At 44.7% G+C, this 12860-nt stretch overlaps 1 protein-coding gene across 2 annotated transcripts in view; it reads right to left on the reverse strand.

Moving 5' to 3' along the window:
* LOC138514251 (protein phosphatase 1 regulatory subunit 42-like) overlaps positions 1-12860 on the reverse strand; it is an 819071-nt gene that overhangs the window by 469882 nt on the left and 336329 nt on the right. Inside the window, exons 2-4 of one of the 2 annotated variants that reach the window (XM_069629622.1) lie at positions 11053-11232; positions 9996-10028; positions 632-742 (exon numbers count right to left, since the gene is read on the reverse strand). In XM_069629622.1, coding sequence (XP_069485723.1) covers positions 632-742; positions 9996-10028; positions 11053-11222 — 314 coding nt within the window. In that variant the 5' untranslated portion in view covers positions 11223-11232. Of the gene's footprint in view, positions 1-631; positions 743-9995; positions 10029-11049; positions 11233-12860 lie in introns of both variants that reach the window. The other variant, XM_069629621.1, reaches the window with a different exon arrangement.

Genomic DNA, 12860 nt, shown 5'->3' on the forward strand with positions numbered 1-12860 from the left:
GAATTTAGGAAGATTGCTCTACACACAGCCGTGCACCCGCCACTGATCTCGTAGGTTTACCTCCCTACCCTAAGGGGGTGGGGGAGATGCACTTGGAGCTCCTTTCCTGCACTTACCTTCTATAGCTCTTATTGGTTCATAGATTTCAGCTTATTGTTTTACATAACCCCCCACTCTTCACTGGTAATAGATATGATCTGTCTACCAGTAGGTGTATGGCTTCATTTTAGTCACCAACCATTGGTCTACTGTACTTGTCCCTCTGTTATTTTCCCAGCTGCCTTTGGTATCCCTCCCATCTAAAAGCACTGTGAAACAACTTACTTGTAATTATACACAATACAAACAAAAATTACACAAAATATAAAACCATATATTGCTACTTTTCTATAAAGAAAAGAACACCAATAAGTCTTCCTTTTCTTTATTCAATCTGTTGGGTGGTCATTCGAGCATTTGCAATTAATTTCACCCCATTTCAAATTTGGCATATGACCTTAAAAACAGTGTTCTCAATAGTGCGCCCCCAGGTCTCTAGGGGAAAGCCATCTTGTTCCTTCATGTTGCTATGAAGCAGGATAAAGCCACTGCATATTCGTGGGCACCGTGGCCCTCAGGTAAGCAGACCTACTTGTCCAATGCGTTCAGGGAGGCATCCAGCTCGGACAGGTTCTCGAAAGGGAGCAGGCCGCCAGCCTTCAGTTCCTCCAGCTCGTTTAGCGAAACGTCCAGTTTAAGAACCCTGAAGAAGAGGTAGAGGCGAAACTATTACAGTGAGTGGTTATATGGTAATGGCATGACATGCTATTTACATGCAGATGACTCTATTGTATGGAAGGGCCTGGTTGCGCACTTCGCTTTAATGTTAACATGCATCATGCACAATGATATGACATATAGAGGGGTGAACTATGCATTACGTAGATGTATCGAATATGCTGCAGGAATGTGTGAACCTCAACTGAGACGTCTGGCGTGTATTTCTCCAACAGCCTGGTGGAGTTTGATTGGCTTCAGGAGTATGTCCTTCTGTATGTCGGATGCAGGTGTCACCCCATTACAGGGAATATCTGTGTAACCCTCCCTGAAGCTGCATTCATGCTATCTCAGAACTGCACCCTGGTAGACGTTCCACACCTTCCAACAAGCATGCCAGAGCACAGGCAACCCAAAGCATTCCCCAACTATACCCACATCTTGGCACGACCTTGCATTTCTTTATATTATGCATTACTGTGTACAGAGCTTTATGTGCACATAGTGGAAGACGATGGAGGATGCCTCAGCCAATCGGCTTCGAGAAAGAGTACTACATAGCAATGGCAGTCTCGGGAGGATAGCTCAGGGGCAACGTGCTCGCCTTGGAAGCAAGACGCCGAAAGCACCACAGCTTTGATCCCCGAGTCCGTGCTTAGAAACCTCTGGGTATATAACGCGTTATAAATAACCTATCATAAATAAGAATCCTGTTAATGCTCATAGTAGGGAAGCTAGAACCGGAAACGCCATCGTTCTTTGGGCCTCCTTAAGAGTTTGGAGGTAATTTGGTGGTCATTCAGCCGAATGACCACCAAACTCATTACTGTTACCACCAATTGGTCCTGTGGAGTTACCACAGGATTACAAGTGGTGGTAATTCCCCATTTCTGGAGTCCATAGGACTGCATGGGGATTATTAGCAGATTGACATGGTAAATCCACTGATTTTTGGAGGTAAAGTGGAGGATTTACCAGGGCCATATTACTGCATGCAGGATAAAAACAGCGGTAATGTCGCATATGGTATAGCTCATCTGTGGAAGAAGCTTGCTCTTCACAAAAGCAGGCAGTTTGTACGAATTTTAGGTATGAATTTGACAGAGTGGTAAAATATCAGTATTCAAAAATACTACGGAGCTTGTGTCATAAAATTTGACGTCAGGGAGTTGTTATGTTTGCACTGCAATGTATACAGAACCCCAAAGCCACATTTTCATCATTTGCCCAGCGACGTGCAATGTGAGTAAACACCAAATTATAATAAAACCCTCCCTGACATGATCGCATATCTTGGAGGGTTTAATTTCAATTGTGAACACTGCTTACCATGCGCGCATGGTACGTAGTGCTCACAATTACAATTCAACCATCCGCGACATGAAGGTTTCAATGTAATTGTACACGCTGCCCGGCGACAAGCGAGCACAATGGATGCCTATGGGGTCCACCTGCTTTATGCTGGTGCAGGAAGGGAAGCAGCGGAAATGCAAGTGGTGTTCACCCCTTCTCTCCGCCCCTTCTCTCGGCCACACTGCATGACTGAAAATGAGCTGTGGCGTGATGCAAGGTGTTAAAGCCAGACTTGAGGCTCTTACGCCTTCAATTCACGTTCTGACTCATGTAGATGTTCTACCACAACTGGCAAACTCCTAATGAGGCCCTATCGCCTAATATCATTACTGAATACATTTGCAGTCAATAATTGTTGTTAATTGACCCTTTTGTCGGTTATTGGCAACATATACTTTTAAAGAACTTCACCTATTGATGCATCTTTGCTTTGTAAATGTCTGCTGTCCATCATCCAGAGTCATGTGATCTAATAATCAGAACCAACCCGACCCCCCGCCACCCGGGTCAGATTATAGTGGCATTGATTTCAAAATTTTGCGGCAGCAAAAAATCAGTGGTTGTGGCACAAACTCTTTGCAGCATTTATTTCAAATTTAAATAGTAAAAGTAAAATCTAGAAATGCATGGCTTCTGTTCCTATTGTGCCTCTTGATTGAAAACAAACACAGTTCCTTTATTGATGTGTGCTTTGTTTGTTTGTTTGTTTATTTATATAGCGCTCCAGACCCGGAGGAAAAAGGTGCATAGGGCCAAAGTTACAGGTACATTATATGCAGTTACATAGTACATTACATGCATTTTACATAATATGATATATGCAGTTTGCAGATTACATAATATGAAATATACAGTTAGCAGATTACAAATTTAAGATCTACAATAAACAGGCAAAGGGCATCAATTTAAAGAAAGGTTTGATGTCAGGGATGCTAGTTTTTATCCAGTAACCAGCTGATAACCTGTTTTCTGAAGGATTGAAATGATTCAATAGATTTGATGTTGAATGGTAGTGTGTTCCAGAGTTGGGAGGCAAGGACCGTGAAGCTGGAACCTCCAGCTCTTTTTACGGAGAATCTGGGCACTGATGGGGATAATGTGTTGGTGGATCTGGTGGTTCTAGTAGTGGATTTCAGGGTGAATTTGTTGGTGTGATAAGGTGGAGGTAGGTGCTTTAAGGCTTTGTATGTAAGAAAAATAGTCTTTAAGTCAATTTTTTGTTGGATAGTAAGCCATTTGCATGATATTCTGGTGGTGGCGATATGCTCGCGCCTTGATATGTTTAGGGCTGCTCGCAAAGCGTTGTTTTGGATCACCTGGAGTTTTTTGATTATGGATTGGTTTGCGCCTAGGTAGAGACTGTTACAGTAGTCCAATTTAGATTGTATAAGGGCCCTGGCCAAAGTAAGGCAACTATTTGTGGATAGGAACGGTCTGCATGCCCTGATCAGCTTACCAGTGCAGGCCGTGGCAGAGGCAGTCATGTTGACTTGTTTGGAAAGGTTAGTGTTGGCATCAAGGTAGAAACCAAGCGTTTTCACATTTTTGACAATACGGATAATGTTCCCATCAATAATGAAGCTAATGTAGTTGGGGCTAAGTTTCATCAGGTTATTGGGTGTACTGACAAGGAGACGTTCAGTTTTGTCATCATTAAGGCATAACCATCCATGCCTGAATGATGGAGAATATTTCATTGACCCGTGTGAGGTCGGCATTGTAGTTACCAGAGAGGGTAAGGAGTATCTCGGTTTCATCTGCGTAATTAGTGTAGGTGACACCCAGATGGTCCAGTTTGTCAAAGAGTGGCTTTGTAAATATATTATACAAAGTGGGCGAAACACAGGAGCCTTGTGGGACCCCACAGATGATAGGGATAGGGTCTTCTGTGGCTACTGGAGAGAAGACCCTCATGGTTCTGTTGGCTAAGAAGGATTGTATACACATGACAGCAGAAGAGGAGAAATGAGCTGCAGAGGATAGGTGGTTGCAGAGGATTTTATGGCCGACCAAATTGAACGCTGCGGAGAGATCTAGGAGGAGAAGGATGGCGGCGTTCCCTTTGTCTTTAATTTCATCAATCTGGCTTTTGAGGTCGACAAGGGCAGTTTCTGTTCCATGTTGAGGTCTAAAGCCAGATTGACGTATTCCTAACAGTTGGTTAGTCTCTAGGTAATCCTGAATTTGCAAGTAGGCAACTCTGTCTAGAATTTTTAACAGGAATGGGACCGTGGTGATAGGTCTGTAATTAGTGGGTATGGCAGGGTCTAGGGTTTGTTTTTTTAAAAGGGGGAGAACCCAAGATTGTTTCAAGTTACTGGGGACAAGGATAGTGGAGAAAGACAGGTTTATAAGTTTGGTGGTGATGAAAGGGGATAGTTCTCTGTCTGCGTCTTTTATGATCTGGGCAGGGCAGCTGTCCCCTTTACAGTTAGAAGATTTTAAGGAGGCTATAATTTTTTGTACTTCTGGTATTGTTACCTTTTTGAAAGTGAAGCCTAGGTTAGCGTCAATGGAAAGTGGTGTACTAGGGTTGGTGGGCTTAATACTGGTGAGTTGATTTCGTTTATCTTCTATTTTGGTTTGGAGCCCAACAATTTTGTTAGCAAGGGCGTTCTGGATACTGGTGTACCAGATTTTATCTTTAGTACAAGTTTCTGTTGGAGGGTTAGGGTTTTCTAATTCCTTGAGCATGGTGTGCGGCTTTGGAACCCCCGGTCATGTGTAAATCAGATATCGGAAGCGGACACTGCTTTACTGTTGTGCTGTAATTAAACTAACTGGCTGATGAACACAATTCCAAATGTGACTTTTGTGCTGCTAATGACATTTTGGGGCACTTTAAAAAAAATAAAGAAAAACAATTTTGCAGCTTTTTGTTGCCTCCGCAAAATTGCTATAAACTAGATGGTCAAAATAATGGTCCACCAGCCAATTAAACACAGATATGGTCAGCTTAATTTGTAAATAAATAAGTGCCAGGGCCCCTATATTTTCTGGTACATTTCGGGGCAGGCAGCGTGGGACGAGTATGCTCAGCCGTGGGTCCCAAGCCTTCTGGACCAAGAGACCTAAGCTACTCCGCACTGATGATGCCCAACAGGCTGAAATATGTCTGAGGATGCTTGTGTTTCTGTGCAGAGGGGATGTGGCCAAGCAGTTCGGGTTGGACTGTTCCCATTGGTGGCAGTACAAGACTGATTTATATCGCTGGGCCGCTATTGCAGTTACACAGACGTGCGAAAAAACAGCAGTGTGGAGGGTTGCCCAGAGCATTGCCAGTGATCACGATTTATTCAAAACCTTCCACCCATCACTTTTTTGGTTATTGTAAGTGTTTCATTAAACATATAATCGTGGTTATCATTGTGCTGTGCTTCTTTAGATGGCAAGTCGAACTTAATTGACCGTTTAACCACTGAAAACAAGCGTTAAACAAAGAGTGCTTTCCTCGTATGGTGCATCGATGGACAAATGCAGGCAAAATCATTACTGAACAGGTGAACTTTCCTGTGAAACACTGCAGCAAGATCATCTTCTGTAGGTTGGCACTCAGGACAGGCGCTCCTCCTTCGGCAATGGCCTTTTCCCTGGCATTGCCCTGGTTTTGGTGCTGCTGGTTGTCCTGCTGTTTCAGTCCACCCTGTTGTGGCAATGATTCTGGTTATTGCAATAGCGGAGCTGCACCAATGTCAGGTAGAACGCTGAAGCAGTGTGAGGGCACAACCAGCACGGGCGCACAGTAATATCACATTCCAACTCATTGGTATGCATGAAAATGGATAACGAGTACTGCCACATCAGTGAGGTTCATCAGGTTCATTAATTACTTTGAACCAGCCCAGCATGCAGAGACACGTGGTGTCATGCATCCAGACACACACTTATCCAGTTGCACCGACGCGTGCTGGAGGTCCATTCTTGCGGCGATGCGGGCCACGGGTGCGCTCTAATTCCGCACCCGCCCAGTGGCTTGGTCTATCCCGCGCGCTGTGGCACCCTTGGCGCTGTTGGCCCCGCTCGTGATGGTGCTTGCCATGGCTTTTACAGATGCGCTGGAGTGCCGCCTTGCCCCTCTGCTGCTCACGTGACCCGCATCTCCTGCCTGGACGGCAACGAACTGCTCACGTGACGCCCACACAACACAGAGGGCGGTCACATGTCCAGGAAGTGATAGGTTAAAAGAAGCCCATTCCTGATACTCGGAGCTTCTCAGCTCTTTTCTACAGCGTTTTGGCTACATCTGTGCTCTGTGTTATTTTGTTCGACTTCCTGGATTTTGGACCTCGTTTTCCTGGCCTTTTAGACTGCCTTTGGTTTTGCCCTTTTGGATTTGGTATTGTTTTCCTGAACTGACAACCTGAACTGCTGCTACCTTGGATTTTGCTCAACCGGATTGCTTTCTCTCTCACCCCTTGGCTCTGGCATTTAAGAACTCTGGAATACTCAAGTACTTTGTTGAACTCTGATCACAGTACCACATAGACTTCTCCCATCAAGACCACGGTGGACCATGCACTTGTCACAACAGAGGTACAATTCCATCTCCTCCATCACAATCCACAACACCATTCAGGAGGAACAGTTAGGTAACCAGTTGTCATCGGTCATCCCCACGGGTAGGTGCCCTTGTGCTTGTATGGTTGTACATATCTGTAGAGTCCCTATACCTTTGCATAGCTAACATTGTGTTTTCCCTTGCAGCCATCTGGGCCCCGGTGCTCTCTCTGTTCCTGCCACCTGTGGCCCCAATAATCGGTCAGCAAGTTGTTTGTACTTTTTCTGACTGGTACTTGGGGATGGAGATGTACTAATCCACGTGGACCTCGGTTCTTGACACATGGCCAGTGCACACTGTTGTTGCTTGCTGTGTGGCTGCTACTGCCTCACAAATAAAATGATAAAGGGTCTCGTTACGAGTATGGTGGTGTGGGAAATAGGTGGTGGTGATGGCATTACCGCCACTCTTCCTGCTCCGCCAGACTATGAGTTGGGATTTACCTTCAGCATCATGCTGGAAGTAAATCTTCCACCCGTCCACAAACAATCAGCAAATTACTGCCAGTGGAATTAACGCTGTGGTAATTCCACCGAAATTGAGCATGGGGTCATATCGACTCCAAATTAATGGGGACTAACATCACCACCACCCCTTGTAATCTGACAGTAAATCCGCCCGGATCAAGTAATGTTAACATTAATTCCGGTGAGCGGTATTCAAGCAGAGTTACCACCAGAATACCATCCCACTTGTAATAAGCCCCACAGTTTCCAAAACACCACATCATAATCAAACTGAGTTTATGACAATAAGTGCCAGGGCTCACAAATTAACACCAGGGCTGAGCCCGGGCAAACACCCCCAAACATTAAGCACTGGGCAGCTTTCATTACTATTTCATTTCGAGGTGCTTGCTATGATGGGACAGAGCACGTCTAAACTAACACTGCCTAGCTGGTGCAATTGGGAAAAACAGGTTTAATTTCGCTTTCCTTAAACTGAAAGCAACTGAAGAAGTTTGCTGCCCCCATCGAGCAGCTTCCCTTGGCATTATTAGACAGTCTGCAGGGCATTATTATGGCATTATTGTCCTATGTAGTCTCTCGCCTTAGAGGGCGATTAAGAATCTGCCCAGGATTATGAATTTGCCTTAATACTCTGATTGAAAGCGCTTTACAAATGCATAGAAACCAGGTGCAACAATATTAGAGAATATCCACTCACCCAAGTGGAGCGTATTTAGGAATACCTCAATCCAAGATCAGAGGTAAAAGTGTAATGAATCCACTTTTTGTACTCCCAGGTTTTTTTCTTTGCAGGGTGGGAGAGAGGGGAATAACTGCTGGAGTTATTTCTTTTCAAAGTCTTCCTAGAACCGTCAACCCTTCAGACCTCACCTGCCACATGCATGGCTGGTATGAATGACACGAGTGCAGAAAGCTTGTTGTTTACCTGTGTTTTCCCTTCAAAGTGGAGGTAAAGAGAGGTTTGAATTGCCTCTTTGCTTTTCCTCACCCCTCGAATTGCCTGCCTTATCAACTGAGGCACAAGGCAATTTTGCAGATGTGGTGAGCTGGCATCCCCACCTCGCTCAACACATGTTTACTTATCTATAGCATTTATTACACGCCCAAACCAGGAGGTATCACGGCCTAAGTTACATAGGAGTGCTTATCTGGTTACAGTGGAAGTTACAATACAGGCAGGATAAGAAACAAGATTATTTACCAAACAGTACACATAGTTTGTGAGGTGCAAAGTTAAAATAACAGTCCAATATTACAGGATATAATGAAACTAGTTACAATTTGTTGAATTGCCATGTTTTGATAAGACTCTTAAAGCGCTGGTGAGAGGGCTAATTTATAATGTGCATGGGAAGGGTGTTCCAGATCTTGGGTGCAGCCACTGGGAAGCTGACACCCCTGGACCTGGTGCGCTTGAACCTTGGGATGAATAGGTGTGTGCTGGAACCCGATCTCACGGATCTGGTGGACCTTTTTTGGGTGACACTGTTGTTGAGGTATGCAGGGGCATCCTTGGTTATACATTTGTGTGTGATGATGAGGGCCTTGAATAGAATTCCGGCTTGGATGCGAAGCCAGTGGCCATACCTCCTGATGTGAGAGATATTATTGTCTCTTCTTTTTAGACCACAGGAAGCCCTTAAGGATTTGTTTTGAAACAATTGCAGTTTGACCAGATTTGTATTTGTGGTGCCTAGCAGGAGGATATTGCCACAGACGTGCACTGCACAGAAGCCACCACATTTATTGCCCTTCACACAGTTGAGCATTTCCTTTCTATGCTGTCGCAAGCGGTGAGTATGTGACCGAGCCGCAGGCACAGCAGGCACAGTGGGAGACCTTTAACTCCTGCCTCCTGAATAATCTGTAGCATACGTATTTTGAGGTGGGGAGAACTCAGCGGACCACCGACATTAGCACTTACATTCTGTCGGGTCCCTGGATGCAATTTTAAATATTTACAAAGTGTAGTGTAGAACCAAGCACAATTGCCTCAGTTTTACCCTCCACTTTAAAAAAATGTAAATGCCAGCTGCAAATTACGCTTTGCAGGCAGTGTTTGCTAATGGATCCCAAAGGGATCCGCCTGCTCACTAGCCGATAAAAATGCAAGGCAGATTCCACAGGACTCCATTGGTGTTATGCCTGTATGAAAACCTTACGTAGGTGTAAAATGTTGCACTCTCCCATAACAGGAGGAAAGCAAAGCAGACATGCAAACTCTGCTTTGTGCCCTTCTTACACGTTGGAAGTGCACGAAAATAGGATGCAGCGTGAAACCATTTCACCTGGCTTTTACGCTTTTAGTTTGCACCCCACTCGTTGCAAAAGGACCCCATTTACTCTGTTGTGGATCACGTGTTCAAAAAGCAGAGCGTGTTTGAGTGGAGGGTGAGTCATGAGCGGCCACTCTCCGTAATTCGGTGGAATAGACCTCGCACTTTGTAGCCAAACGTATTGATAGTATTCAGCTTTCTTTATCCTCCTGTGAAGGCAGGATAGCACATGGGCAAAGGTCTTGGAAGCAAAACCACGCAGAGCAACAGAGGTTCGAATCCCAGATCCGCGCTTAGAATCCAAACTCAGGTATGGTATTGGGCGCCTTATAAAAAAAACAATTAAATTAAAAAAAGAAAATATATATATATTATCTGCCTCCTAGTGAATCATTGAACCCATGCAAGTCAATTATGATCTACAATTATTCCTCTGTCTGTTTCAAAATCCCCGCTCAGATGTTCTCTAATGCTGGCATGCACATAGGAGGGCAGGGGGCACTCATGGAGTGTAAAGTGCTGCTATCAGTGGACAGAAAAACCACACACGAAGGAAGCAATGTAGCAGACTCCAGATTTTACCTCTCAGGAAACTGGGTCACAGGGAATTTCTGCCTACAAGAGAAACCAAAAATAGAGGTTAATGCTAGCGTTGGAGTCTAACATATGTTATTGATTCATGCATTCATTTGTCTTGTGTGCTATACCCCAAGAACAAATGCAGGGTCTATGAGCTTTCCCCACTTTTCTTTCGCCAAATGCAAATTTGCTTTATTTATTTGGCCAATTCTACCACTTTTTTAAAACAAAAAAGCGGGGGAACACCCCCGCTTCTCCTCTCTGTTCACCAGCCCACCACCCCCCCCCCCTATACATACAAAACCCAAACTTACCATCTATAGGTTTGTGGTCAAATAAAGTGGTAAAAACAACCACGACCAAAACAAAAAAAAAACAACTCTGCAAATTTGCACTCAGGAAAAGTGAGGAATACCCAAATAAACAGTGCACAAAGAGAATGTGAGTACAGCAGAAGTGAAGAGCAACATACGGAAATGGGAGGTAAGAGGGCGTCAAACTTCGCTTGTTTCCGATCCTGCCTAGGATTGGGCGAGTGTTCAAGTATTTATGGTGAATTATGGGACTGTAATATTGGTTGCTTGTATAGGGTTACACCACCATGTAGCACTTTGAAAGAGCAGATGGTAAAGAGTGCTGTTCAGAGGGCAGGAAGGAGGAAGCAGGAGAGGAAAGGAGTCAGCGTCATGTAATGCTGGTTGAGCAAAGAGGAGAGGAAGCGTGGATGGACATGGCAGCCAGCATTTACGATCGGTCTTGATAATGGGAGTAAACCAACACGGAAACCTGGGTACGTCCAGGTTTTCTCAATAAAGTTACCCATTGCCAAATGAATCAAAATAGAAAGGAGGGAAATGCTGAAATGTTAGTGTATTTGCAAGCGACCCCCTCTGTGGGATTTACAGGTAAATCCAAAATGAGGGACACGTCTTATGAATTGTTTAGCCCTGGGTCAGATTCCGCTGGGATCCAGTTCTAAAACAAATCTGAGGTCAGGAATGTCTAGTTCTGTCTATAAGGCCTCTAAGAAAAAAGTAACACCTTTATAAAAATACACCACCTGGGATTTGGCGACCGAAATTCAAAGCCGAAATCCAGGTCCTTGAGTCGCGACATCTTCATGGTGACGCAGTAGTGGGGCCCGGCCTGCTTGATGCTCCAGGTGAGCGGCAGATCGTCAATGATTGTGGCCCGGTCCTCCACAAACTGGCGCTCAATCTTTCGGTCCATGGCTCCAAGGCTTGGAGAAAAAAAGAGAAAAAGGGAAAAGTGTTCTCAGTCAGATTTGATGGCTCTGGGGCCACAATGGCACTTTGGTACACATCTGCTGATGGCACTCTGGGCAACTGACAAGTATTACTTTATTTACCGCACCAGTCAGGTTTTGTGGCAGGAATGGGAACCGCAATTAATTTGCTAACCTTGCATGCACTTAAGGCCCAAGCTCATGCCACAAGACGACCAATATTGTGTGCTTTTTGTCAACCTACACTCCGCATGTGTCTAGAGTCAAACTTATAAAGAAACTGATAGCGGCAGAATGTCCACCAACTCTTTGTGACATCATCCACGAACTGCACTCAGAAACCTCTATTCAAGTTAGATTAAATATGGCAGGTCTACTTTCAACACCAATTGCAACCACAAAAGGGCTTAAGCAAGGCTGCACCCTTGCATCAGCCATATTTAACTTGTTTATACAAGACATTAAGAATATCTTCAAGCACATTTGTTCTGATTCACCTTAAATGGCCAATGCAGTTATTCAAGCCTTATGGTATGCAGATGACCTGGTCCTCATATCGAAAAAACCCATGAGATTACAGAAGTTATTGTCTGCTCTCTCACTATATCTAGATGCTAATGAGTTGATAATCAATCTGAAAAAAAACACAAATTGTGACATACTCCCCTATTAATTCAAAGCGACATTATATGTCTTGGAACATCAAGAATGTTAAACTAGAAATAGTTGCAGAATATACATATTTAGATATGCAATTCTGCGGCACATATCCTAAGAACCCGCACTGGGATGCAATCCAACATAAATTAAACAATGCCATCTCGCAGATCAGAGTGATCCTACATAGATATGGAAAATGTTCTATTAAGTCGGCTGTAACCTTCTGGAACCAAAAAGTTATTCCAACTCTTCCATATGGTCTAGAAACAAAACATATAATTCTAAACACTGCCCTAAATAAACTCGAGGCCCAGTATTGGCAAAAAGTGCTCAATCTTCCACAATCAGTGCCGTGTCCCTGGCTACGATATGAGCTTGGTTTGATTTCGATGATAGCCTTGTATAGTTGGCGTTTATGTGCTCTATTTCGAAAATGTCATGACAATGGGCCTCATTAAACGGTAGGCGGAGAACCATGGCGCTATTAGCGCCATGGTTCATGCCGGTAAAATACCGGCACCGCCTTGGTGGAAAGGGGAATTACCGCCCCATTCCAAGGTTGGCGGGGCGGTAATTCCCCCTTCCACCATTGCCCTTCCCCATTCCCATTTTTGCCCCATAGGGCTCTATGGGAATGGGGAAGGCGCTAATTACGGTACCGCAAATTGCGGTACTGTAATTAGCTCCACTGGTCCCTTTGCGGGTTCCTGCAAAAATCAGGCGTTAAATTCCCCAACCCGCAAAGGGACCTCGTAGTAAGGCGGTAAGGATTTACCAGTACCGGTAAAATACAGGTACCGGTAAACCCTTACCGCCTACGTGTAATGAGGCCCAATGTCTTAAGAAGGATATCATTGTACAGCTGAGCGCCGGTGAGTGAATATCCTTATTATTTGCATCCGTGTGCCCTTTGTGGGCACTTGCCCCGTGTGTCCTGCAGCCCCAGGCCCTTTCCCAGTCGG

This window comes from Ambystoma mexicanum, chromosome 12 (assembly GCF_040938575.1).
Source record: "Ambystoma mexicanum isolate Mex_15411 chromosome 12, UKY_AmexF1_1, whole genome shotgun sequence".
NCBI lineage: Eukaryota > Metazoa > Chordata > Amphibia > Caudata > Ambystomatidae > Ambystoma > Ambystoma mexicanum.